The sequence below is a fragment of the Diospyros lotus genome, chromosome 4, assembly GCF_014633365.1.
Source record: "Diospyros lotus cultivar Yz01 chromosome 4, ASM1463336v1, whole genome shotgun sequence".
Classification (NCBI taxonomy): Eukaryota; Viridiplantae; Streptophyta; class Magnoliopsida; order Ericales; family Ebenaceae; genus Diospyros; species Diospyros lotus.
Window position 1 is genome coordinate 22,254,212 of NC_068341.1, and position 27,705 is coordinate 22,281,916.

Genomic DNA, 27,705 nt, shown 5'->3' on the forward strand with positions numbered 1-27,705 from the left:
CATATGAATTGTGACTTTGCTGTTGTTGTAGGTCATTTCTTGTCAAGTGGATCACGTTACGGGATAGCATTGCACATATAAAACTAACACAAAAGGTGTTGTATTGGTACTTATTTTACCAAAACTGAAACATGAGTTACCATATCGAAGTGATATATATGGCTTGGCAGTGCAAGGTGGCTACTGTCAGTCTTGAATCAATTTTTATCACCATTGGAAACCCCAACAGTAACATTTCACGGCATTGGAAGATTTTACCATTGACCTTTATCCAATGTTGTATTATCCAATCCTTCTCACTAAGATTTTGCTAGGATTTGTGAATTTGTCATGAGATATGTGCTTGCGTTACTGTATTGGTTGGAAATATAGAGCAGTTGCCCTTACCTCAAGTTAGTGAAAGTTTTTGGTGTGAAGTTAGTGTATTGAGAAGCAAGAAACTAAATGGGAAAATAAATAAAACTTGACATAAATGGACATTTGACAAGCATTTTCAATATGATATTAGACTTCAATATTGGTAGGTGAGCAAAGATGTCAATGTATACCAGCAATTAGTTGGAATTATAGCAAACTCCAAGGTTGCATTTATGTTCATATTTGGATTTTTTGTTGTTTTCATACAGACTGTGATTAGTTGGGTCCTACTGATACAAACAGATGTGTACTAGGAATTGCAAGGTGGAGAAACAGTCATTTTGCCACAGTTGACCCATATTATTTACACTCTGACAACACACTGAAGGTACCAGGACAGTAAAATTTGAGTTAATTATGGCACCTCTAGGATGGAAGGGTTTTAGTTCGGACAACAATTTAATGCATCTTTTTTCTACCAAAGTCAACATAGAAAATGAAATTTTGTGATTATGTTTTGGACCTAGGGTTGGTTATCGAGGAAAGGTTAGAATCAATAAAAATTCAGAAAGAAATGTAAAACATTCTTATTCCAGACATGTTGAAAATAATAGGTTATGCTTTGGAAGTCACTAGTCAACTTAGTATTTACTATTTCACGAGTTAGTTATTTCTGAACTTGCTAATCTACAGCAAAACTTTACGTAGTAAACAAGATTGAGTTTACTTATAACACCTAAGGTAGAGAAGACAATTATTGATTATTTATCTGGTGGGCCTACAAATTTGGTTTCATGTATTCAAAACACTTTTCTCAGCAAATAGGATATTTAGTTTCATGCATTTCAAATAGTCTATTATTCTGATGTTTTTCATTTTTGAACTTTTTGAATGGCATTTACCGTTAGATTGGTTGGTTTTTTACTTTTTTTTTTGTGGCTATTTAATGCATTTACCATCTGCAGTGTTGGTGCTACAATCCAATAGCTATCAACAGAAAAATCAACAAAAGTCAGGCTTCTGGGTAAAAGGTTTAGGTGGTGGTTTATGTGGCATGTTGAGTCCTGATGTTCTAGAGGCAGGATTTCTGGAGGGCTGGGGGCTGGGGTCTGCAATAGGTCAATTTTGAAGTAATCTCTGTAGTAGCTGATGGGTAGAGGGAGTCTATTTTGGCCTATTTATCATCTCATGTGCAGGGGTTGTCTTTGGCAGCTGTATTTTCTCCTTTGCTCTGGATGGTTTATTCTCTCTGTCCTATCATCAGTATTGGATTTAGCTTGTGCTTATGGATCTCTATTGGGAAGGTCTTCTTACTGAAGTCCCTTGTTATTTCTACTGTATCATAAAGTGTGTTCTCTGTGCCTTGGCTTTGGGTTTCATTTGTGCTGGTTGGATGCTTAATCAGTGTTTTCTGGCTGTTGCTTTTCTTTGATGGCATTCCCTTTTCATATGCTTGGTTGTGATTTCTTCAAAGGTTGCCATCTTAATCAGGAACGAAGACATGCTGGTTTCTAATGGCTTTGTTCAGATTGGAGTGTATGTATATTAGTATCCAAGTTGGTCTTCTTCTTGCTGCTTGTTTCCACAAGTTGGCTTGCTTTAAGTGGGAATCTTTTTGCCTGGGTTTGGTATATTTAAGTTAATGTCGTTTTTGTTGGGAGTTATAATCTTTCTGAATGTTCAATTCCAAGCAGCTGGGTTTTTATTGTTGTGGTTTGAATTTTTTGGGATCATTATTTGGATTTTCCTTGCTTGATTTGCTTTGGAGGATCAAGAATTCTTCTCTGGGGTTTTATAAAAGTGACGTTAGGAGGTTTCTTCTTTTCTTGGAGCTCTTTCCCTTTAGTATCGGAGGTTCCTTCTTGTGTTGGCTGATTTGTGAGTGGGCTTATTGAAGAACTCCCTAGAGTATGTGGAATGCAAGACCTAACCTAAGAATAATTCGGAACATACAATACCCAGGAATAATCTAGAATAATTAGAAGACTCACAGAATAGTCCAGGGAACCTAGAACGCCTTAAATCATTTCAGAACAATTTATAGTTGAGTTCTATTGACACAAACCGATGTTTACTAGAGATTGTAAAGCGGAGAAGTTATGGTCATTTATATTTACACTGATGAATGATGACACAGAGGATATCTAGACAATAAAGTTTGAGGTAATATGATTTTTAAGGAGATGAGAGTTTTAGCTAGGAAGACAGTTTAATGTACCTTTTCTACCAAAATTAACACAAAGCATGAATTTTTGGGATTTTGTTTTGAATCTAGGGTTTGTTACCAAGGGAAGGTGAGAATCAGTAAGTATTTGGAAAGAAACATGACATTCCTATTCCAAACATTTTGAAACTAATTAAGTTATGCTGTGCATGTCATTAATCTATAAAGTATTTACTATAATATAAATAGTCATATTTAAACTTGTCAGTCTGCAGCAAAACATGATGTCGTGTGTAGAGGCACTTACTAGTAAATCTCTTTTCTTATCTGGTGGGGATTGAACGGAATAATGTGCTACTACAATAAGTCAAAAGAGTAAAGTTTCCTTGTAACACCCGAGAGAGAGAAGGCAATTTTTTTTTATTATTTAGCTTTTTTTTTAGCTTGTGGGCCTACAAGTCTAGTTTCACTCCTTAAAACAGTGCCCTTCTATGGATAAATACGATATTATAACAATATGCCAATAAATGATTTGGCAACAACGTGTTTCCTTTTGAAGTCAGTTCTTTTGAATTGTTTCTATTTGTGCCCATTTAACATTTATAACAAAACCAAACTTATCTTATGTTTTGTCAATATTAATTAGGATATTAGTAGGAAGATTGTCCCCTTTACCATGCCATTGCCAGGTCCTTAACTGTTTGCATCATTCCTGCTATAGGTTTAATTTTAAGTGCTACTGTAACGGCCAGAGCACCCTGCTAAAGGATGGAATAGAACAATTTAACTAGAAGATCCACAGACATTCACACAAGTACAAAGTTCACAAATCAACATAATCTTTCAACTTCATACAAAAGCACTCGCTAACCTCTTACTTTTATACAACACAAAATCAACGCAAAAGTAGACAAAATACAAAAGACTTTCACGCTCTTTCTTCCCCAAAACATCCTCCCAGGATCCTTAGCATAGGATGACTCTGTACACATGCTATATTGACTGAAACTCCACTATATTTGCCCTTTTCCTTAGCTTTATCTTTGTTTTTTTCCTGAAATGACATAAGAAAATAATATGAGCTACAAGACTTAATAAACATATACAACGATAATAAAAGGTAAAGGGGAAAGGCACAATGAGAGAACACGATTATGAAGCCCACTTACCAAAACGGCTCAATATCTTACCATGAATAGAGACAACCATAACATCCAATCATGACAAGTTATCAATAACTTCGTGTTAACCATGCTATTTATCAAGAATCTTAATAAACGATGATGCATTATATGCGTATGGTATGTATATAGAAATTTGGTGGACCTTTATCCACCCCCCACACCTAGACCATGCTATGTTGCATTGCGAGCTGTTGCTCCCACGATTAGGCATAAGCCTGTCGATTTGGTAGGATATCATTTCTATCACATGGACTTATCGCCACACATTCAATGTAGGCTGCACACATATGCCAATGCAGGTACCATGTATATCTCTACTCAATCTCATCATGCACTTTATGCATCATACCCATTTATCACAATAACGTGTTTTAAGTAGTTTTATGAAGATACTCCCCTCCCCATTTAGCCTCTTCCATTATGATATTTAAAAATCTCATTATAAAAACAAACCCATTAAGAGTATCCACACAAGAACAACCCTCCAAGGATGATAATCAAGGCTAATGTTGGTGGAGGGCTTGCTAAGAGTTTAAGTGAGGGTCTATAACATATTAGAGGCACCAAAAGACAATTCAAGACAGTCTGGAATCAAATCGATCAACAGGTGGAAGGGGATCTGTCAACCGATCAAAGCTCAAACCCGTATCTATCAACAGGTGAAAGGGTATCTATCGACTGTCAGAATCCTAAAACCCAATCTATCAACAGATTAAACCCCATCTATCGACCGATCCTATTCAAATGCCCAATTTGTTGACAGATGACAATCATCTGTCGACCAACAGAATGTTGGAAGGTCATCGATTGACAACCCGACTCCTTCTATTGATAGACAAAGGCTTCAACTCGACTCCAACATACCCAACCCTTAGAAATACATGCAAATAACGGCAAAAACTTGCATGTAGTTATACCCTAACAACAAATACGTCATTTCTTTCAAAGAATTGAGAAAGAACAATTCCCCAACAAGATGATACGCACGATTATTCGAAAAATATAAGAAAAACGACACAAAACGCAACCAACCAGAAATAGAAACCCTCTTACAAAAGAAGGAATTTCTCCAAAGTTTGGCCTTCAAAAATAGCCATTCAAGACACCACAACTAAGGGAGCAAATCAGCTATTACTTCCAAGCGGGAAACGAGAAAAAAATCGACTCCAAGAAAATCCCATATTCAAAGGAAATTTCATCAAGAGAAAAAAAAAAAGATGGAAGAACTTGCCTTTATAAGACCTCTCAATGATTGAAATGAAGCACAAAACCACCAAAGCCACTAGCTTCCTGGTCCAAGATCTTCAATTCTCAAGGAAAGATTGAGAAAGCAAAAGGAGAAAGAGAATAGAAAGAGAGAAGAACGGGAGATGAGAAGAGAGAAAATGAGGGACTTCTCCCCTTATTTCCATATATATATATATTTATATTTCTTTCCTATTTTATTCTCCCTTTTTATTTTCCTCTCCTTTTTCATTTCCCAAATTGCCCCTTATCAAAGTTATAAAACCCACACACATAATCGGAAATCACATTCCAATTTAGCCCACATATTTTGACTTTTCAACTCATTTTACTTTGAATTTTCCACTAAGCTAAATCTACACCATTTGACTTTTCAGCCTTTAAGGGTTTGGCCACTCTCCACTTAAGTCATTTTTTACTTATACCTTTCCACTCATTTAACCTATCTTGCAAAAACATTAACATTAAACAATTCCAACCTTTAAGCCAACTATGCCAACTACAACACATACGATTAAATATCAAACTTAACCCGAACCTATTAACGGGTCACTATAGCTACACTTAGACAGCCTGATTCTTCTAGGGGTACATTGACCTTTGAGGTGTGGCTCCTTATGCATCCTAAAATTTTCATTTCTTATGTTACTTGATTTAACTTCAGTTATTGTTGCTTTTGAATGTTAAACAAGATACTTTGAGACCTCTGTTAGAAACTTTGCTCCTGTTCTTTCATGGCAGTTTGAGATATGTTTACTTACCATTGATGAAATTTATGTGTAGTTAGCTAAATATCAATTGTTTGGCTAATAAACGTGAGGATTCAACAATGTTATGAGTGGTATCTATGCAGTTTCTTTCCTTAATATCTGAGAGCCAGCAAGCCCTATGTAGCAAAATTTTCACCATCTAAGTTTCGAAGCAGAATGTACATTGTGTGTAAGCTTTTGGTTTTTGTCAAATCAGGTTACATCCTTTTAGCTATAGCATCTGAAATAGGTGTGTGACTGCTGGGGTGAGATTTTTAAGACCTTTATTTGTAGCTCACAAGGACACTGAAATTGCTGGATATCCAATTTTCCTTAACTTTTATACTTGGAGATTAATTTAAAATCCTAGACAAGAAGCAGGCCGCCTGACATTATTGCTTTATACGGTGCCATGTAACATTGATAGCGATCAGGTAACCAAGATGTATTTTCCTTCATTGGCAGGTGCACCTGAAACTGTGTCCTGTGTGGTGCCTATTTAGTTTGAAATTTGACACAAGCAATGTACAGCTTTGAGTGTGAAAGTCAGGCAACTGGTCCTCTCACTCATAATTTACATCCACCTAGCCCATTTGAGATTGAAAATCTGTAAGATGGCATTTGGTGTCATCAGAATCAAACCGAATGGCATAAAACCTGGAAGGAACTAGTTGAGTTGCAATCAAACTGGCTGGGATTTTCGTTCATTTGTGTGGTTGCATTAGATAGAAACTTGTTGGAAATAGATTAATCTTACCTAATAGAAAAAGATTCATTCAATGTGGAGAAGAATTAAGTCCAAATAATTGTTTTCTTGTAAGAGAAAATAGTTTATTACTATTATTTATTGCTTTTAATATATTTTCTTTATGTTTTTTACTTGTTAGTTGTTAATATTCTTTAATATAACCAAGGTTATTAAAATCGGGATTTTAAGTGGGATCGACAAAGGGTCCATAAAATCGTATCGTAAAATCGAATCGTAAAATCGTAAGATTTTAGAGATAATTAAAAATACCCTTTAATTTTTGTAAATATATATTTATAATAACATAATTTTGTAGAAAATGAATTAATATTATTTAATAACCTAATTATTCCTTATTATAATTCAAAAGATGATATTTCCAAAATATAGCTCAAAAACTAGCATGTTGGTATAGGCAATTTAAAGGCAAAATATAGGTAATTTAGAGATAAAATATAGCTTAAAATTCTTTAGAGGATGTTTCCAACGTCTTCCATTAGATTTAGATTGTAATTTTTTCTTGATTTAACATTAATTAAATCATGTAATATCCCAATTTGGAGTTGGGTGGTCCATTAATTAATTACTTGTTTGTCTTGATTTACTTATGCAATCAATGTTAAATCAAGTAAATTGGAACTTATGCAATTAATATTAGATGCTATGTGACATTGGAACTTATGCAATCAATGTTAAATCAAGTTCCAATTTAGAGACAAAGTATAACAATTCATTGCATAAGTTCCAATGTCAGATGCTATGTGACATTGAGACGTTGGAAGCATCCTCTAAATTACAACTTAAATCAATGGAGGTCTTTGAATCGTAAAATCGTTTGGGGATCTCTGAAGCGTAAAATCGTAAAATCGTACATGTAAAATCGAGATTTTATAGGATTTTATCCCAAATTAGATTTTACATGGGATTTGAATCATTTGGGGGTCTTCGAATCGTAAAATCGTATGCATAAAATCGGGATTTTAACAACAATGAATATAACCCAATAGTTGTCATTGTACGCAATCTGTTAAGGCTTAACCCTAACTTTATCTGATAGCTTATTAGATCAAGAATTCTTAGGTCTAACCTGAATATATGCTAATAAAACAGATAAACAGTTTAACCTATTCAATATCTATTCAAATTAATATATATCTATCAAATTGACCCATTAACTTATTTAGACTTGAGGTTAAGAGGATGGAGATGGTTGGCTTAGAGAAAATGAAAGAATGGAAAAGTTGTTGGATGTTTCTAACCCTAGGTCTTTAATTTTTTTTTATCTCAAAAATACCCTTAAAAGTTGAATTAGGAAGTTAGGATGTTAAATGTTCGAGGGGTATTTTGGAAAATAGATATTTAAATTAATAGGTCATAACGGGTCAATTTCAGTTTTTGATTTTATCTTGACCCACTTAAACCTACTTTGTTATCAGAATAATTTTAGATTTTTTCGATTTGTTCTGTTATTAAATTGAACCCAATAAACTTTTATTATGTCAATTCAATAATGATCTAAACTTATTAAGATTCAATCCAAATTCATTAATTTTGTGTCAAGTTCAGATTGGATTGTTAGGTCAATTGATCTATTGACAACTTTAATTATAACTATGTTCAATGCTTTTGAATATATAGAGTATACATGCATATGAATATTATGGATTAAGTAAAGAATAATATCTCAAGTACCTTTTCTACTCATCATGTATGTTTCTTTAGATATTTGTTATTATTCTCGTGAAAATTAATTAGGTTTCTATTGATAGTTAAGCTATATTAAATGTTATCTAGACCAATAACTATCGCATTCACAAAGTCATCTTGATAATGGAGCTACATCCGGCATTTAAGATCTACTTTGTTATGAGGTTAGTTATTATATATATATATATATATATATTTAATATATATTATTTAATTATAAAATAATATATTTATAAAATTATATTTGTAAATATATTATATACATATATTTTGTACATGAATTAAAATATATATTTATTACATTATTTATATATAACATGTCAAATTTTTATTACTGAATTTATCCAACTAAAATGTATTAAATATGAATTAATTTTGTCCCGGTTATTTTTTATATGGTGAATGCTTGATTGTATTTAAAATATGTCGAGCTGAATAATAATTATATTTTTACTGTTCCAAATTTTTGTCGCAGGCCAAATTGCTTACAAGGTGCTTAACAACTTTTTCTTCAAACACAATTTCCTCAAGAAGCTTTACAAAAAATTAACATACAGGTATGTTATATATCCGACTTGAGGACTTGCAAACTCCTGATTAAATAGTTATAATTTATTAAATAATTAAATTTATTATATTAAATATCATTAAAAATTGGATTCTCAAAATTTCAAACAGAACCTATTTTTTATTTTTTTGTTTTGAGAAACAATTTTTTAAAATGATAAATAGAACGTGTTTTTAATTTTTTGAAAATAGATTATCAAAATAAAAAATTAAAAATAAATTTAAAATCCAAAATTAAAAATTGAAACACAATAAGAATGCGGTTTAAGTTTTTTGTAAGATAAAATTTTAAGTAAATTTCACAACATACTATTAAAATTTTGACTAAATTACACTAACTATCCTTGTATTTCTAGAATCAATACTGCCTCCTTTGTTATTAATAGATTATACAAATTGAATATTTTATTTTTATATATAAATTATCACATCTTTCTCTCCTCCTTTCACTTTTATTCTCATTCCTTTCATTCTATTTATTTCACTTGGAGCATATCACTATTGTCCACCCTTGTAGTCTAGCAAAAACCTTCCGATGCCCGCTTCAATCATTTTTTTTTCTTTTTGTCCTATGATAGTTATCTTACTGCATGTAGAGATAATTTCTCTATCTCTCTATCTAATTTATAAATGAATTTAAAATCAAATCTTGACGAAGGTTTCTATAGAAACCCAAATGGGTCTCTCTCTCACAACCTATTGATAATCAGTGTAGAGTAGAATGATCATGGATGAGCCCAAATATGGGTTGTTTGAACCTAGATTGATTTTTTTCATCTTTGTCGTCTTTCTCCTTCTTTGGTCTCTCTTTGTTCTTCTTTAATCTAATTTGAAGTAGCAACGACAAAGATTTTTTAGTAATAAGTCTATATGTGCATGGGCATTTTTTATTTTTTATGAACTCAAATCTATGAGTTCATCCAAACTTATAATGATTTGGGTTCAAAGATGAATCCTATCTTTTTCCAACAATTAGAGAATCTCATTAACGAAGCCTATTGGTAATAGTTAGCAATAGATGACTGCTAGAAATAATTATATTGCGTAATTTCTTTTTAATTTTTTAATTTTTGTGTATTTTAGGAACAAAATATAAAAGGGAAGATATTTTGGAGATTTTTACAAAATTAACTATAAGTAATTAACAACAATGGGTATGCATTGCACAATACTTAATCTCAAGCAAGGTCAGTGTTATTTGAAAACACAAAGTTGATCGATGCAAGGCAAACCTCAAGGGAGGTAAGTGGAATTTATCCTTAAATTTTTATTTAATCACAAAATTTTGAATTTGTTGACACATATTTTTGTAACACCCCGCATCGAACGATAGGAAGGTCCGAGACAACTTACCCTGATGGGCCTATGCAAACTTCCTAAGGGGTTTACCCATCCTTGGATTACCCCAGTTCAAGCACGCTTAACTTGGGAGTTCTTTGTCTGCATTCAACCCAAAAGGTATCTAGCTGGTGTTGTTTTTCTCCTTACTTACTCTCAATATATACTACCATTCTCTGGGCTCTTGGCGTATTATACACATCTTGTCATCATGGACCCACAACCACGGGTTAGCTCAAGCTATTGCCCTTCGACGACCAGGCGCCCCGCCGCACTTGTGAGCCTCTTAGTTACCCTCTGGGCAGTCGCCCTTTGGGCGACCGAGGTAGGACGAACTCGGTGCTAACGCACCACCACCAAAGCCTCCCCCTAAATGCGGTGGCGGTCATGGGCGCGGACCGTCTCAGGGGTGAAAAAGGATAGTTCGGCTAAGGGGGTTCCCACAGACGGTGCCAAATGTTGTCATACATTTTTGTAACACCTCGCATCAAGCGATAGAAAGGTCCGGGACAACTTACCCTGATGTGTAATACCCAAGAAATTCTAAAGAACTCAAGGGTAAATTATCTTGAGGATAAAAATGGAATTTAAGGATAAATGCAGGGTATAACAGTAATTTATTACTATATAGATGATCGAATCGACTACCGGGAGTGCCCTGGAGCCGAGATGTCAAAAGAAAATGATGTGGCATTAACGAGCACCCCAAGATATGATTTATAACATCGAAAGAAATAAGATCGGGAACAGTTTTTGATACAGCTAAAATGTAGCTGCTAATTAGGCTGCAACACTGAATTGTTATAAACGACTTCCTAGAAGCCAGCAGAAGTTTGAGGGGGCTTCGATTTTTCATAAGGAACAACCCTTAAGTGGTTTCAGGAAGAAACGAAGAGGTTTAAGGCTAAAACGAAGATTCGGGCCTAAGTATAGTTTTCTGGAATTGCTAGAGGGAGGTCAAAACGCTGATTTCTTAGAATCTTAGGGGGTCAAATGAAAGTTTTAGGACTTGAGGAACCTAAATGCAATTGTGCAAAGTTGAGGGGTTAAGTGAAAATGGGCCAAAATGAGAAAGACCAAAAGTTGAGGGGCCAAAATGTAATTTTTCAAAGTTGGCCAATGACCAGCACATGGCTGGTCGGCGATGGCCGATTTTGGCCACAGGGATAGCACGAGGGATGATCAGGGAGCGTCTTTTGTAAAAGATTGAGTCAACAACAGCCTATGGATTGCTAGAAAAAGCAAGAAAATTGACCAAAAATTATATCAAGTTATCGCGAGCCTACAAATCACTTTTGTGGTCGGCTTGGGTCGATTCCAGGGGCAAGTAAAGCTCTAAGAGGCGTGGGTAGGTCGGCCAAGGGCATTTGGACGCTCAAAAATGCCTATAAATAAGCGTTCATAAGTGGCCGAAAGTTAAGGTTTTTAAGCTTCAAATCGACCCACTTATTGAATGAATTGGCCGTCCATTTTAAGGGGCTTTTGAAGCCCATGAGGTGTAGAGCATTTCTGGTAAGTTTGAAGCATTTTAGAGCAAGTTTGATGGCAATTTGAGCTTCGCCGGAAAGAGGGAGGCGGGCGACTGGCTGAGATTTCAAACGCCCAATTGGACGCCTTCCGGTACTCCTTTGAGACTCAAACTTGGCCATGAGGATCGACTAGAAGAGTGTTTCAAGATGGCATGGATATCTCAGATCGTCGGCATGGCCGGCATCGGAGAGGATTACCGACGCGTGGGCCACACGCGCTAGTCAGCACGCGCAGCCCACACGCCAGCGCGTGAGGGCCGGTGGGGCTTGGAAAAAATCTTGTAAAAATCAGGAAAAACATTTTACGGGGGTCCGTACAAAAAGTTTTGAAGTTGAGATTCCCGATGTCTCGGTTTTAGCATCAAAGAACCTCGTTTTGCGTGAAAACACAACATCCGGATAAGTCCAGTATTTTTCCCTTGAAGTTCATAGCCTATAATGAATTGTTGTGAAATTAGATTTGAGAAAATAGTCCCGAGGTATTTATTGGGATTTTTGGAAAGGAAAAATGAGAGAAAATGAAGGAAAAATGAAATAAATGGAATATTGAGGATATTTAGTGATGAAATATTATTTTTATGATTGAGGTGATCGAGATGATGTGATTGGTGCAAGTTTTGAGAGTTGGCATGAGAATCGAGGTTGGGCACGCATATCGAGGGTATGCACGCTTTTCGAGGTATCTTGGTCTTTTGGGCAAAGGTGAGTTTTCCTATCCTAACTATGGTTTTGTGAGTGGTTTTCTCACAAGAACTTATATTCATGACATGTTTGTTATATATCCATGTTATTCTGAATGCAATATTCATTTTGTCATATTGCATGGAAAGTCGTGATAATTGCATGGCACGATATTATTGTCACATTGATATTTGTGCATGGGAATGGGATGTCGCCCCTAGAGTGTAGCCGTAATTCCCCTAGGGCAATGATGGAATAACGTTAGGCTTATCCTGCAGAAGTTCGAGATTTGCCTAGGATTCCGTGCTGGGCTAGTGGGTCTGGGAAGTTACGTTAAAGACAAATGTTGTTCATGTTATTGTATCATGTATTCGTATATATATGCTTTTGGACCCTCACTAGAAGTTTCATCTTCTAATGGGTTATGCTCCTGGAACATTCAACGTTCTAGTTTAGACTTGCAGCTCAGGCAAGGAGCAGGTTGAGATACGACGGCACGTGATGGCGTGGTCGATGGATTCAGCGAGTTGATTCGGATATATTTTAGCTAATGCTTTATTAATTATTAGTCTTATTAGAATATTATGGAATCTCCATGTATTTATGTATTTCAATATTGAGGATATGATGTTAACTATGATACGGATTCTTATGTTATAAATAAAGTGAATTGATTATGTACCATATCATGTTTCGATTATCATTTCTGTGTATTGTGAATTATTTGCTAGGGGTTTTATTTGGCATTCGGTACTTGAGGTTTAAGTTATGTACCGAGAAAGAAAAAAAATAAAAAAAATAATTTATGTATATTTTGGGCCCCAACATAGTGACACGCTCAGTAAGAGAAAAAGCGGGGTGTTACATGATGGGCCTATGCGAACTTCCCAGTAGGGTCACCCATCATTGAATTACCCCAGGTCAAGCACGCTTAACTTGAGAGTTCTTTGCTTGCATTCAGTTCAAAATGTATCCAGCTGGTGTTGTTTTCTTCCTTACTTATCCTCGATATATACTACATTCCTCTGGACTCTTGGAGTATTACACACATCGTGTTATCATCATAGGGGCCACAACTGCGGGTTAGCTCTCAGCTATCGCTCTTCAACGACCAGGAGGCCTACCGCACTTATGAGCCCCTTAATGGTTGCCCTCTAGGCAACCTGATGTGGGATAGAGAACCGATGCTTACAGCACCACATCCCAACCCCCCCCCCCCCACCACCTCCTAGAGATGCCTCCTACCTATCAGGTCGCGCGTTTCGCAACAGGGTATGACTCAAAAGGAAAAAGGGTTTAGGATTATGCTACATGTCCTGAAACTCCTATAGGGAGTTTTATAGGGAAATTTTTTTATTTCTTTTTTCATTGAAAATTTCAACCCCCCTCTCTCTCTCTCGCAACCCCTTTCCTCCCATATTCGTCGTTGGCCGGAACCGCAGCTCTGCCCAGCCCCAACGTTGCCATTGTCGCCTCTTCCCCTCTCCGGTGTTCGCCCCCCTCAGCCCAACCCGGCGGTTGAAGCCCTTCCCTCCCCCATGACCCGCCACCCCCTTCTCGGTCCAGCCCCACTGTCAACGCCCCATTTCGCTATCGCCGCCATCTCCTCGATGTCCGGCTGTCGACGCCCCCCTCCGTTTCCAAGTTTTGCTTGCATTTCCAAGTTTCCAACCACTTGGTCACATTTGCAACCATTCGTTGGAAATGCCAGCAAAAACCATATATATAGAAAAACAAAACAATGTGGAACAATGGAAGTGGGCAAAGGAAACAAACGGCCATGTCTGCCTTACCTTTTGGCTTCATCTTCTTGTATCAATTGCAAATTTGAAAATCAAACTCCATAAGGCTGGCTATATAGTACACAACATGCCAATGACTAACAAATCCTCCCCATCCCCCACCCACCCACATTTCCTCTTGTCATGTGCCAAAAGTGCAATGTTTCTTCTGCAAACAGATCCCCCCACCAGCCCCCATGCCATATACGCTTAGCCCTCTCTGCATCACATATCGGATGAACCCTCATTAATTAATGTAGTGGGATCGACATCCACTCTTCTATCTCCTTTAAACTTACGAATCAATTTTAATAAAACTCACTTGAATAATTACAAACTGTCATAAGACTTTAATTTCGTCTGTGCATTATTGGCAATATTAGTAATGGAGCTACCACCTTCACCTTGTTTTATGTTGCAGTGGACATTTGTTTCACCTACTTGATTCCATTCCGTAAAATTTAAATTGTTTTGAAAAGATCCAAACAGGGTTCGTTAGCACCAGAAACAACAAATAAGGGTGGCGACAACAGCGGATGGGGGGTGGGCCAAGAAGGGGGTGGCGGGTCACGGGGGAGGGAGGGGCGTCGACGGCGGGGTTGAGCCAAGCGAGGAGGGGGCGAACGGCGAAGAGGGGAGGGGGCGACGATGGCGACTTTGGGACTGGGCAGAGGTGCAGTTTCGGCGAACGGTGAAAATGAGAGGAAATGGGGAAGGAGAGAGAGAGGGAAGGGGGTTGGAATTTTCAATGAGTGGGGGGAGAAATTGGGGGGGTGGTTTAGCGTAAAAAAGAAAAAAAATCAAAAAGAAATTAAAAAAATTCCTTGTAAAACTCCCTGTAGGAGTTCTGGGACATGTAACATAATCCTTAGGTTTTCTAAGCTTATTAAACCTCCAGAAATAAACAAAAGTTGATCCTGTAAGGCACGCGGCCATCGTCAAAAGATGGGACGCGGGGACGAAATCGACGGGAAGACTAGGAGCAGAGTCAAGATAGATTAAAAGAGTGTGAGAAACTTACTGTTCTTGAGTCAGTTGCTACAACAATCAAGAACGGGAACCAGTTGAGAAGCAAGGGCAAAGAAACGTCGGGACCGACGACAATAGAGTCTTGGAGTCGAGAGGAAGGAAGTTGTGAGGGCAAGGAAAATTTTTGGAATAATACGGTAAAGAGGGAGCAAGTGGCTGCACTCCCACCCTGCAATTAAAACACAAAACAAAACACAATAAAAATTTTATATTTTTTTTCTTTATTTAGGTGAGAGGTTTATACTCGTCAGTGTACGAGTGCAGTTGTAGTCCAAACTTAAATTTATATTTTCTGAATGAGTCCAGGTCGTCCACTGAGAGATTTATTTATGGCAAAATAAAAAGAATCTCACACAAGCACACACGCATTTGGACAAATTGGCAACAAGATTTTTTATGGTTTTTTAAACAACAGATACTAGGAAATAAATTAAGGCAGTAATTGAAATAAATACTTTAAGTGAGAATATAAAATTGGATAGTACTTGAGTTAAGACAATTTCAGTGCCAACCCGTTGATTCCCAAATTTTAACAGATAAGGTTAGTAACATTAATTTAATTTCAGATATGAGGGTTTGTTATTAAATACAATTAGAGATTATGATAGTTCTAGTTTAAGCAATCCCCATACATAATATGTGAGATTCTAATTTAAGCAACTACCATAAATCCAATTACAATTAATATACAAGACAACTAAATTAATCATCCGGGTTTGGGTATGATAGCGTTTCCAGTTCTAGTAACTCTCATGCGTGACATGAAAGCTCTAAGTTAGGCTTACGCTCCAATCCAAACCTAGTGATTTCTCAATAATTAAGATACACTCATACTGAAATTTAAATTAATGTTACTTATTTAAAGCGCAGCTTTCTTTGGGAATCATTGGCGTTGGACACTGTCCTTGCCTTAACCCAAGATTAGATTTAGCTACTCATTTCCATTTAAAAGTTAATTAACATGAATTTAAACGACGTAATTTAAATAACAGAATTTAAATGATAAGAATTAAAATAGCAGAAACTAACCGACCATTTAGGCGGTGGATAATTAAAAGACAAGAATTAAAATTGAAGAAATTTAAAGGCATAAACTAACCGGCCATTTAGGCGGTGGATAATTAAATGACAAGAATTAAAATTACAGAAATTTAAAGGCATAAACTAACCGGCCATTTAGGCGGTGAATAATAAATGACATAAGAATTTAAAAGAAGAAAGGAAGAAATAAGATCACAAGAGAAAAAACTAAAGAAAATGAGAGAGAACAAAAGCAATTCTCAAAAAGAGAATTATAAGGAAATAACTAAACTTTGATTCAAGAATAATAATCACACTTACAAATGCAATCAAGTGAGCTATTTATAGGCCACAAGATGCAATACAAACCACACAATTTCAATTATTCAATTAGACATAATTATATCTAATGGGCACTCACACACTTAAAGTTAAATGGATTTTAGCTATAATACACACCTAATATTAAATGGATTTTAGCTAAAATACATACCTAATAAAGTACTCATAAAGTTAAATGGATTTTAGCTATAATATCCACCTAATAGTTAAATGGATTTTAGCTAAAAAACACACCTAATAAAGCTCTCACATAAAAAATAAAAATAGATTTCTATAAATTGATTTTTTAATCTTCATTAGGATTAAAAATAATCATTGGGCTTTCTCTAAATAATATCTTCCATGGGTTGCTCAAATTGGGCTTTAATTCTTCATGGGCTTGAATTCTTCATGGACTTTAATTTTTCATGGGCTTGATTTCTTCATGAGTTTGATTTCTTCATGGGTTTGATTTCTTCATGGACTTGAATTCTTCATGGACTTGAATTCTTCATGGACTTTAAGTCTTCATGGGCTTGAATTCTTCATGCCTAAAAATAATTTAATATTATTAATAAATTATATATTATATATATGTATTACACATGGCATATATATATATTATATTATATTATATATATATATATATTACATGCATGCATATAATGATGTATATGTATTATATATAATTTTATATATTATTATTATTTATTTTAGAACTTCATTTCATTCATCTTTCAATTTAAAGTTGCATATAACCATAAAATATATATTAATATCTAATTTAAGCCATTTTTAAGATCAAAAGAAGGGTATAATTATAATAAAATTTTTACAAAATTAACCACTAATCAACAAGGTAATCCCCTCCCCCTTTTTATAGCTCAGGACACCCATCGTTGGATAAAGAGATTGACGAACTTCCCCATATCCAATGGTGATACGTAAAAGCGTAGGGACTACGAACATGATGATTGGGCAATTATGGGAAATGTGCGCATTAAATGCGACGCAGACAAGATGTGTTGCATGAAACAGCGTGATATGAAACGATTGGGTGGGAAGCTGAAAAGATGTACTGACAGCTAGAGTGGCTAATGTGTGTCAGCTCCCAATTTGAAGATCTCACTATGAGTTGGGGGGCTTAATGTTATGAGTATTTCTTGCTCTACTCCATGTGGGCTAGACTTAATTCAGTGGGTTGGCCCAACCGCTTAAGATCTAGTAGACATCAAGTTGAGCTCGTTAAAGCAAGCTTGCACGGTGCTAGGGCCTAGGTTCAAACGGTGGGGATCGAGCGAGCTCCCAGCAGTGCCCCTAACTTATCAACGTATTCAGGCGAGCTCTCTACTACGTTTTGAGTGAGCTCCCAGCGATCCTTGTAGCTCGTCGATTCAGCTGATCAGCTCACATAACAGAAGGGACGTATGCCGCAGTATATCAGCAGGCCGAGGGCCGCCCCAACTGGACCATTCAGGTCCATTTCCTCGACCCATTTCATCGGCCCATGCTAGTCCCATCCTGGCCCCTTCGCCACAACATCATTATAGCCGCGTCTGGGTTTCCACACGTTCACCTCAAATCTGATCCTCATTAATGACAGATCCTATCTACATTAATGAGGGTCTCGTCGATGCCTTGCTGCTGCATGAATATCCCCGCCGACGCCGGCTATTCTATCACATTGTCTGTATACATATAGCGCATACAGGAGAGCATGCCTTCTTATAAATATATCAGCCAGCTCTTTTGAGAGCCATGGTATATTTTTTCTTTAGTCCACAAACGAATACCTTGCACGCTTACTTGCTCGCTCACTGACTTGGGCATCGAAGTACTTTGCAGGGAAGGGCCGGTGGGTCAAAGCGTTGAACCAAGCATCTTGTTTTTTCTTCCTCGAATCCACCGCACCAAAACGGGCCAACGGATCACCGTCAACCAATTCTGAACGTTGACAAAGTTTTATTTGATTGTTAAGTAAAATAACAAGTTCACAATTTTTTATTTAATGATTTGGAATAAAACCTTTGAAATAATCAAATTTTCACCAACTTTTTTACCTCATCATCAATTAAAACAATAACAAATCATTATTGTTGGTATTTTTTTACTTTTTTTTTATTAGTTATTGCTAATTGTTATAATTGAAATCACCTAAACCACCCAAACTGCTAAGCAATAATTTGGATGGTTTCAAGTATATAGTGGTTTAGTTATAGATTGAAAAATAGGCGAGTTGATAATGAAGAGTTTGCTTTGAACAACACATTTCAAATCATTTAAACCAAGCATTACACTTTTTTATCCTTCACGAGCTTCTAAATTAAGACTAAAAAATCAATCAAATACCAATTTTGATAACAGAAATTGAAGGTTGGGATGAAAATTGACAATAAATTAACCAATGATTGTATATATGTATGTATTTGTGGTAAGAATATAAACAAAATGGAAGCTTTTTCATTATGAACAATAAACATCACACCAAATGATGTGGGTTAAATTGATAAAGAATAAATGGTGATTATTTTTTTTTTTGTCATAAAAATGTAAAATATTTGTTATATTAATATATTTAACTATGTTATGCATGAAAATCACTAGAGAGTGTTACTAAGCGTTTTATCAGCATATTCAAATATGTGAGTTAATCCAAATAGTTCAAAGAAAAGGAAGAAAATAGTCAATTAGAAGATATTTTTTTTAATTATGTTCTCATACTTTAGAATTTTTGTTATTATAATGTTTAGTTTTTTTATTTGTTTGAATATGATATGTGGGAATGTAATAAATTGGAGTTTATTTTTAAATGTTCTATTTTTTGTTACTACATTTTGATTAGTTTCATTTTAGTTTTGTTACTACATTTTGATTAGTTTGCTAATTGTTATAGACAATTTTGATTAGTTATTTTAATTATTGTCAGGAGGCTAAGAAGGAAATTTATGAAAATTTATGGGTGTAAGTACAAGTTAAAAAAAAGTTTCCTCAATTCCCGATGCGATAACGTATTGGAAAAGTTTCCTATATATGTTTGCCCTAATGCAGGTCAAGGGTTGTGTTATTGTACCCGAGAGGGAGAGGGACGGAGGGAGGGAGAGAGGGAGAGAGAGGGGGTAACCTCCGGCGAATCCATGGCCTTCGAGGACGACGATCTCATCTTCCTTCGACGCCGCCGGCGACCCCTTCCCCTTATCATCCATCATCTCCAGCTGCTTCGGTACAAACCCTTGTTGGCACTTGATTGGCCGACTCCAGTACTCGGACAACGAGGTCCTTCCGACTCTGAGGATCCCCCAATTCCGGTGACTCTCCTATCGCTCCTTGCTTGCGTTTATGATTTACTTAATGTGGACGAGAAAGTCCAATTGTTTCTAGAATCTGATGCCACCATGGTTCATATGAAAGATTTCACCTACAATTGAAATCTTATGCTGGCCACAGAGCAGAAGAGATGTATGTATACAGGTCGTTGCCTCTTGGCCATGATCGTAGACGCAATCGACTTAATATCGACGATCTGCACGTCCAGGCCCTTTATGATGTATTTAATATGGACTGTCCTCAATGGAGATTCTTGGGTTCCAAAATTGAAACTCTACTGGAGAAGGTAACCATACAACCTATGGCTAATCCTTCACGAGGACTCTCTTTACAACGGACTCGAGTGTAGGCTTCTGCGGCATTACGTGGAATACTTCCATAGACTCTGTGGTTTGCCAATGTGGGAAGGTCTTCACAAAAGGTAAGTTTTGATTCAGATCAAGCAAAAGGCCTTGGCTAACGTCAAGGGAAGGAATTTGCTTGGCAATTTCTGCTCTTTTTCTCAATTTCCTTCGGGCATTTCTGGATGGATAAATTCAGCAGTCCCTGATGAGGAGAAGGTTCTGGATATAGATGCCCAGGAAATTAAATTGTCCCTGCTGTTGGTTTGGAACGTGTGCTTTCTCCTGTTTGCCAACCTGATGAGGATTAATGGAACCAAAGTTATCAGACGACTGCCATATATCATCTTTGTGTATTCTAGTTTATTAGAGTTAACGATAAGGCTAGATCACTCAAGTCCTTGATGTGAAGTGGGGGGATCACCATCTCGTGATGAGGAAAATGTTGTAGATGATAATTCTCATAAATCATCTGCACCACAAGTCCCTCCACTACTCCCCAACTCCGGCAGCTCCTCTACCTATTTTTGCTGTTGACCTGACTGAAGAACACCAAAGAAATGTGAGAAAATGGCCTTCTGGATGGATTATTAACCCACTGTTACAAGCATTGCAAGGGACAGAATATAGCCAGACAAGGAATAGCATTGCTTGCTCAGCTTGGATCAACTTACTTCTAGATTGCTTGCTAAATATGGAGTCCTGGCTCTTTCTTATTCATTGATATCAAGCATTGATTGTTAGCTTTTCTCTGTCATTCTCCTTTTGGCTTTGTAGTCTGAATATAGTTTTATGCCACGACAACTGTAGTTTGTCTCTATGAAAAATAAAGTGACAGCTTCACCTATGAATGAAAAATAAAGAATAGATTGATAGTTTAATTGGTGAGTGAATGTTTCACATTTCTTTTTTGCCTTATTCTGCATCTTCTTGCCATTTCTAATGGGTGGCCTTTACTCCGGAAAAAAAAAAAAAAAGAATCTGTGTCGTGGGCAGGATTTCTAGGATGAGGACTGTTACACTGGGATAGAATGGTGGATCAACATAACAGTACATAGATAACTAAACAGGCATATATATTGCAAACGTACCTGACTTCTCTTGAGCTTGTCCAATTTTGCAAAACCTGGATTGTACGAAGAAAATTTTTATTTGTAAATGAAATTAAACGAAGTTTCAAATATGTTGGTTCAGAACTAGTTGGAGAATTGCCACTATATATGATAGCGTTTTGTGCCTTTTTATCCTAAAAACCTCTTCTTTTTGTTGCCTATTTTTGTTTACAAATGCATACCCTAAACCTTTAACTTACAAAGAAAATCTTGTCATTTGGGTTGTTAGTTTACAAATGCATACCCTAAACCTATATTTTAATGGATAAGTAGGGAACCTTGTGTGCTGAGAACACCCTTTTTTATTTGGGTGGGGGAGGTGGAGTGAGAAGGTAGCCATCTTCCTTCCCACTTGACTTCAAAGTCCAACCATAAAGCCACCAAGGTAGTAAAAACTTTTAAAAGGAATTACACTATTTGTGCAATTTTTTGCAAATATTCAGGAAGCAAATACATGGACTAGAGTGTAGTTACCTGTTGTGACTATAATGCTTTCAATTTAAAGGAGCAATAAACATCAAATTCATACCCAAGCTGAATTACCTTGCATGCATGGTACATACACGTGAGTCTTTCCCTAATGCTAACCTCTGACAGTAGAGAGTGATCACTGTAGTAGGCTTGTCTAAGATCCAACCTTTGGCATAATTGAGTAAACTATCTGCTATTTCACTCGAACAGACATCATGCTAGAAAGTCTAATCCTTCATCATTGCACCAATTAATGGGTCCTTCATATTTGGTTTATATTTATATTTATGGTTTAGAGTTTTGATTTTTAAGTCTATGATTTAGATGTTAAATAAGTAAATGAAAATCATGTAGAGATCTAGATTTGAGAGCATTGCACTTTTATACTTAGTACTTAAGTGGTAGATTCTTTCACACAAATTGAACAATTGAAGAAGGCATACTTGGAATTTCAAGTCTACTTTCCTAGATAATCCTAGGTCGACTATGGAAATGTATCTTATTATCATTTATTTTACTTGATATTGGTTTGTGTTAATGTGGGGTGCTGCAAGATGAAAGTGGATTCTATTAAAGTCGAACAAGCATTGTTTCACCTGGTGACCTTCTTACCTTTGCACAAGCATCTGTAAAATCTAGATGTTGGGAGTCATTCTTACAGACCATGTCACAGTCACTACTAACATAATAATGCTATAACATTAGGAGTAATTTCCCATTCTTCCCTGCTTGCCTCAAACATATCAATCCTTCATTGGTCACGTTGAGAATTACTGTTTGCATTGTCAAGGACCCGATATGGGGTTCAAGAAGCTGTAGTTAAATACATACCTGAACCTTGTTATATAGATGTAAAAGACTAACTATGAGATGTTCTTTGATTGTTGTGAAATTGTTACCTACTATATGTTTCATCATGAGTAATATAGTGCTGTATTTTTTACTCCACTTTTTTAATGACCTTGAGTTAAAATTCTTGATGTATTTGCTATCAATGTGTTTCTGTTTAATAATTTCTATTAAGAGGTAATTTGTTTATTGTCTTCAATGTTCTCTTGACAATAAGTTAATGTTGTTCTTAATGCATTTTCTAGTGATGTATTTTGTGAAGGGTAATTCTTTTAAGAGGTAATGCCTTATATATATGCAGCATATGAATTATGACTTTGCTGTTGTTGTAGGTCATTTCTTGTCAAGTGGATCACGTTATGGGATAGCTTTGCACATATAAAACTAAATGCAAAAAGTATTGTATTGTATTATATTGGTACATATTTTACCGAAACTGATATATGAGTAACCATATCAAAGAGATAGATATGGCTTGGCAGTGCAGGGTGGCTACTGTCAGTCTTGAATCAACTTTTATCACTATTGGAAAGCCCAACAGTAACATTGCACGGTTGGAAGATTTTACCATTGACCTTTATCCAATGTTGTATTATCCAATCCTTCTCACTTGTTTTGCTAGGATTTGTGAATTTGTCATGAGATATGTGCTTGCGTTACTGTACTGCTTGGAATTATAGAGCACTTGCCCTTACCTTGAGTTAGTTAAAGTTTTTGGTGTGAAGTTAGTGTATTGAGAAGCAAGAAACTAAATGGGAAAATGCATAAAACTTAACATAAATGGATGTTTCACAAGCATTTTTAATATGATATTAGAGTTCAATATTCGTAGGCAAGCAAAGATGTCAATTTATACCAGCGATTAGTTGGAATTATAGCAAATTCCAAGGTTGTATTTATGTTCATATTTGGATTTTTTGTAGTTTTCATACAGACTCTGAGTAGTTGGGTCCTATTGATACAAACAGGTGTGTACTAGGAATTGCAAGGTGGAGAAGCAGTCATTTTGCCACAGTTAACCCATATTATTTACCCACTGAGGACACGGTGAGTGTCAGGACAGTAAAATTTGAGTTAATTATGGCACCTCTAGGATAGAAGGGTTTTAGCTAGAAAGACAATTTAATGCATCTGTTTTTTACCAAAATTAACGTAGAAAATGAAATTTTGTGATTATGTTTTGGATCTAGGGTTGGTTACAGAGGAAATGTTAGAATCAATAAAAATTCGGAAAGAAATGTAAAAACATTCTTAGGCCAAACATGTTGAAAATAATAGATTATGCTTTGGAAGTCATTAGTCAACTTAGTATTTACTATTTTACGAGTTAGTTATTTCTGAACTTGCTAGTCTGCAACAAAACTTTATGTAGTAAACAGGACTGAGTTTACTTATAACACCTAAGATAGAGAAGACAATTATTGATTATTTTGCTGGTGGGCCTACAAATTTGGTTTCATGCAAGCAAAACACTTCTCTCAGCAAATAGGATATTTAGTTTCATGCATTTCAAATAGTATATTATTCTGTTTTTTTTTTCATTTTTGAACTTATTGAATGGCATTTACTATTAGATTGGTTGGTTTTTTTCTTTTTTCTTTTTTTCTATTTAGTACATTTACCATCAGCAGTGTAGCCTCCGGCTTTATAAAAATCGGGCCCCATGGTGCTGCAAACCAATAGAGCTATCAACAGAAAAATCAACCAAAGTCAGGCTTCTGAGTAAAAGGTTTAGCTGTTGGTTTATGTGGCATGTTGAGTCCTGATGTTCTAGAGGCAGGATTTCTGGAGGGCTGGGGGCTGGGGTCTGCAATAAGTTAATTTTGAAGTAATCTCCGTAGTAGCTGATAGGTAGAGGGAGTCTACTTTGGCCTATTTATCGTCTCATGTGCAGGGGTTGTCTTTGGCAGCTGTATTTTTCTCCTTTGCTCTGGATGGTTTATTCACTCTGTCCTATCATCGGTATCGGATTTAGCTTTTGTTTATGGATCTCTATTGGGAAGGTCTTCTTGCTGAAGTCCCTTGTTATTTCTACTGTATCGTAAACTGTGTTCTCTGTGCCTTGGCTTTGGGTTTCATTTGTGCTGGTTGGACGCTTAATCAGTGTTTTCTGGCTTTTACTTTTCTTTGATGGCATTCCCTTTTCATATGCTTGGTTGTGGTTTCTTCAAAGCTTACCATCTTAATCAGGAACGAAGACATGCCGGTTTCTAATTGCTTTGTGTGGATTGGAGTGTATATCAAGTTGGTCTTCTTTATGCTGCTTGTTTCCACAGGTTGGCTTGCTTTAAGTGGGAATCTATTTGCCTGGGTTTGGTATATTTAAGTTAATGTCATTTTTGTTGGGAGTTGTAATCTTGTGGAATGTTCAATTCCAAGGTGCTGGGTTTTTTTTTGTTGTGGTTTGAATTTTTTGGGATCATTATTTGGATTTTTCTTGCTTGATTTGCTTTGGTGGACCAAGAATTCTACTTGGTGGTTTTATATAAGTGACGTTAGTAGGCTTCATCTTTTCTTGGAGCTGTCTCCCTTTAGTATCGGAAGTTCCTTCTTGTGTTGGCTGATTTGTGCATGGTGTTACTTAAGAACTACCTAGAGTATGTGGAATGCAAGACCTAACCTAAGAATAATTTAGAACATACAATACTCAAGAATAATCTAGAATAACTATAAGACTCCAGAATAGTCCGGGGAACCTAGAATACCCTTGATCCTTCCAGAACCTAGAATGCCCCAAATCATTTCAGAACAAATTATAGGACCCTTCAGATTTCCAAGTTAAACCCTGAATACTGTCGAAGACGCTAGGGAAGTATAGAATATTCTAAGAAAGCTCTCAGTCTAGGCTCCTGCACGGCATCCATAATTGGTAGGGTGTGACACATTGCTTATCCCAGCCATATTGATGTACGATTGGCATGATGTGTGTAGTGTTTATTTACTTATCAGTTTTGATTTGTGCAAATAAAATCACTTATATACTTGCACTTACCTAACCAAAACACGCATGCGCACGCACACACACTTGTAGGTTGCATTGGTTTTGCATATTTTGGCTGTTGACATGTGTAACCTTCTTGGCTGTTCCATGTGTGTGGCCTTCTTTTCTGCACTTGGTTCTTTACATAAAAACCTGATTGCCCTTTGTCCAATTGTTTTGCACGGATTGTTTTGAATTTTCTCATTATCAGATCATTCACACTCTTGTATTGTTGAGACCTCAAGGTTCAACCGGGCAGGTTGCTCGAATGTGCTTTTTAGAAAGTCCAGATGCTTGTGTGATTCGGAGAATACTTGTAGGACCACTAGTTGCTGGTGGTCCTTTACAGGTGGCCTCCTTTCTTTATAGGGCGGGAAAGGATTGCCCTTGCAACCACAGTTTCATCTCACTTTTCCTTATTTTCTTACTTTTTCATATCTAATTTTCCTTATGGCCACGTGAGGGAAGAGGAAGGGAAATGAATTGTTGGCTATTTACAAAATGAACCTGTCTTGTTATCCTCATTCATAAATTAGTAAAGTATCTGTACTGGGATGTGCCATTTGGCAGACAAATTGTGATTTGATATTTTGCTGACCGTTTTATTTATATTAGGGTAATATTAGAACTAAATATTGGCCGTTTAGTGAAGATGTAAGTTTATAGTCATGAACTAGTTGGAATTATAGCAAATTCCAAGGTTGTGTTTAGATTTTTTGTAGTTTTCGTGCAGACTGTTTGATCATTTGATTCCTATTGACACAAACAGATGTTTTCTAGGGATTGTAAGGCAGAGAAGTTGTGGTCATTCATATTTACACTGATGAATGATGACACAAAGAGGATATCTAGACAGTAAAGTTTGAGCTAATATGATTTTTAAGGAGATGAGGGTTTTAGCGAGGAAGACAATTTAATGCACTTTTTCTATCAAAATTAACACAGCATGAAATTTTGGGATTTTGTTTTGAGTCTAGGTTTGTTAGCAAGGGAAGGTGAGAATCAGTAAGTGTTTGGAAAGAAACAGGACATTCTATTCCAAACATTTTGAAACTAATTAAGTTATGCTTTGCATGTCATTAATCTATGAAGTATTTACCATGTTATGAATAGCCATATTTAAACTTGCCAATCTGCTGCAAAACTCACTCACTAATAAATCTCTTTTCTTATCTGGTGGGGATAGAATGGAATAGTGTGCTGCTACGGTAAGTCAAAAGAGGAAAGTTTCCTTGTAACACCTGAGATAGAGAAGGCAATTTTTTTTTTTTTATTATTTAGCCCTTTTTTTTTTAGCTTGTGGGCCTACAAGTCTAGTTTCATGCTTTTAAAACAGTGCCCTTCTATATGTAAATACGATATTATAACAATATGCCAATAAATGATTAGGCAACAACGTGTTTCCTTCTGAAGTCAGTTCTTTTGAATTGTCTATATTTTTGTCTATTTAAAACTTATAACTAAACCAAACTTCTCTGATGTTTTGTCTATATTAATTAGGATATTACGGGGAAGATTGTCCTCTTTACCATGCCAGGGCCTCAAGCTGTTTGCATCATTCCTGCTACAGGTTTAATTTCAAATGCTACACTACAGCTTGATTCTTCTAGGGGTACATTGACCTATGACGTGTGGCTCCTTATGTATCCTAAAAATTTCATTTCTTATGTTACTTGATTTAACTTTAGTGATTGTTGCTTTTGAATGCTGAACATATTTTGAGACCTTTGCTAGAAACTTTAGTCCTGTTCTTTCGTGGCAGTTTGAGATATGTTTACTTACCATTGATGAAATTTATGTGTGGTATCTATGCAGTTTCTTTCCTTAATATCTGAGAGCCAGCAAGCCCCATGTAGCAAAATTTTCACCGGAAGTTTTGAAGCAGAATGTACATTGTGTGTAAGCTTTTGGTTTTTGTCCAATCAGGTTACATCCTTTTAGCTATAGCATCTGAAATAGGTGTGTGACTGCTGGGGTGAGATTTTTAAGACCTTTATTTGTAGCTCACAAGGACACTGAAATTGCTGGATATCTAATTTTCCTTAACTTTTATACTTGGAGATTAATTTAAAGGCCTAGACAAGAAGCGGACCGAATGACATGATTACTTTATCCGGAATGAACCAGTTGAGTTGGAATCAAATAGGCTGGGATTTTCATTCATTTGTGTGGTTGCATTAGCAAGAAACATGTTGGAAATATGTTAAT

At 36.0% G+C, this 27,705-nt stretch overlaps 1 protein-coding gene across 21 annotated transcripts in view; it reads left to right on the plus strand.

Moving 5' to 3' along the window:
• LOC127798737 (uncharacterized) overlaps positions 1 to 27,705 on the plus strand; it is a 171,703-nt gene that overhangs the window by 64,801 nt on the left and 79,197 nt on the right. For 2 of the 21 annotated variants that reach the window (XR_008022471.1, XR_008022472.1), the window contains exons 2-3: positions 22,850 to 24,793; positions 26,998 to 27,067. Coding sequence is in view for 4 of the 21 variants with exons in the window: in XM_052332302.1 (XP_052188262.1) it covers positions 19,555 to 19,725; positions 26,998 to 27,109; positions 27,313 to 27,332 (303 nt within the window). In the remaining 17 variants the exon portion in view is untranslated. The other 19 variants (XR_008022468.1, XR_008022483.1, XM_052332302.1 and 16 more) reach the window with 19 other exon arrangements.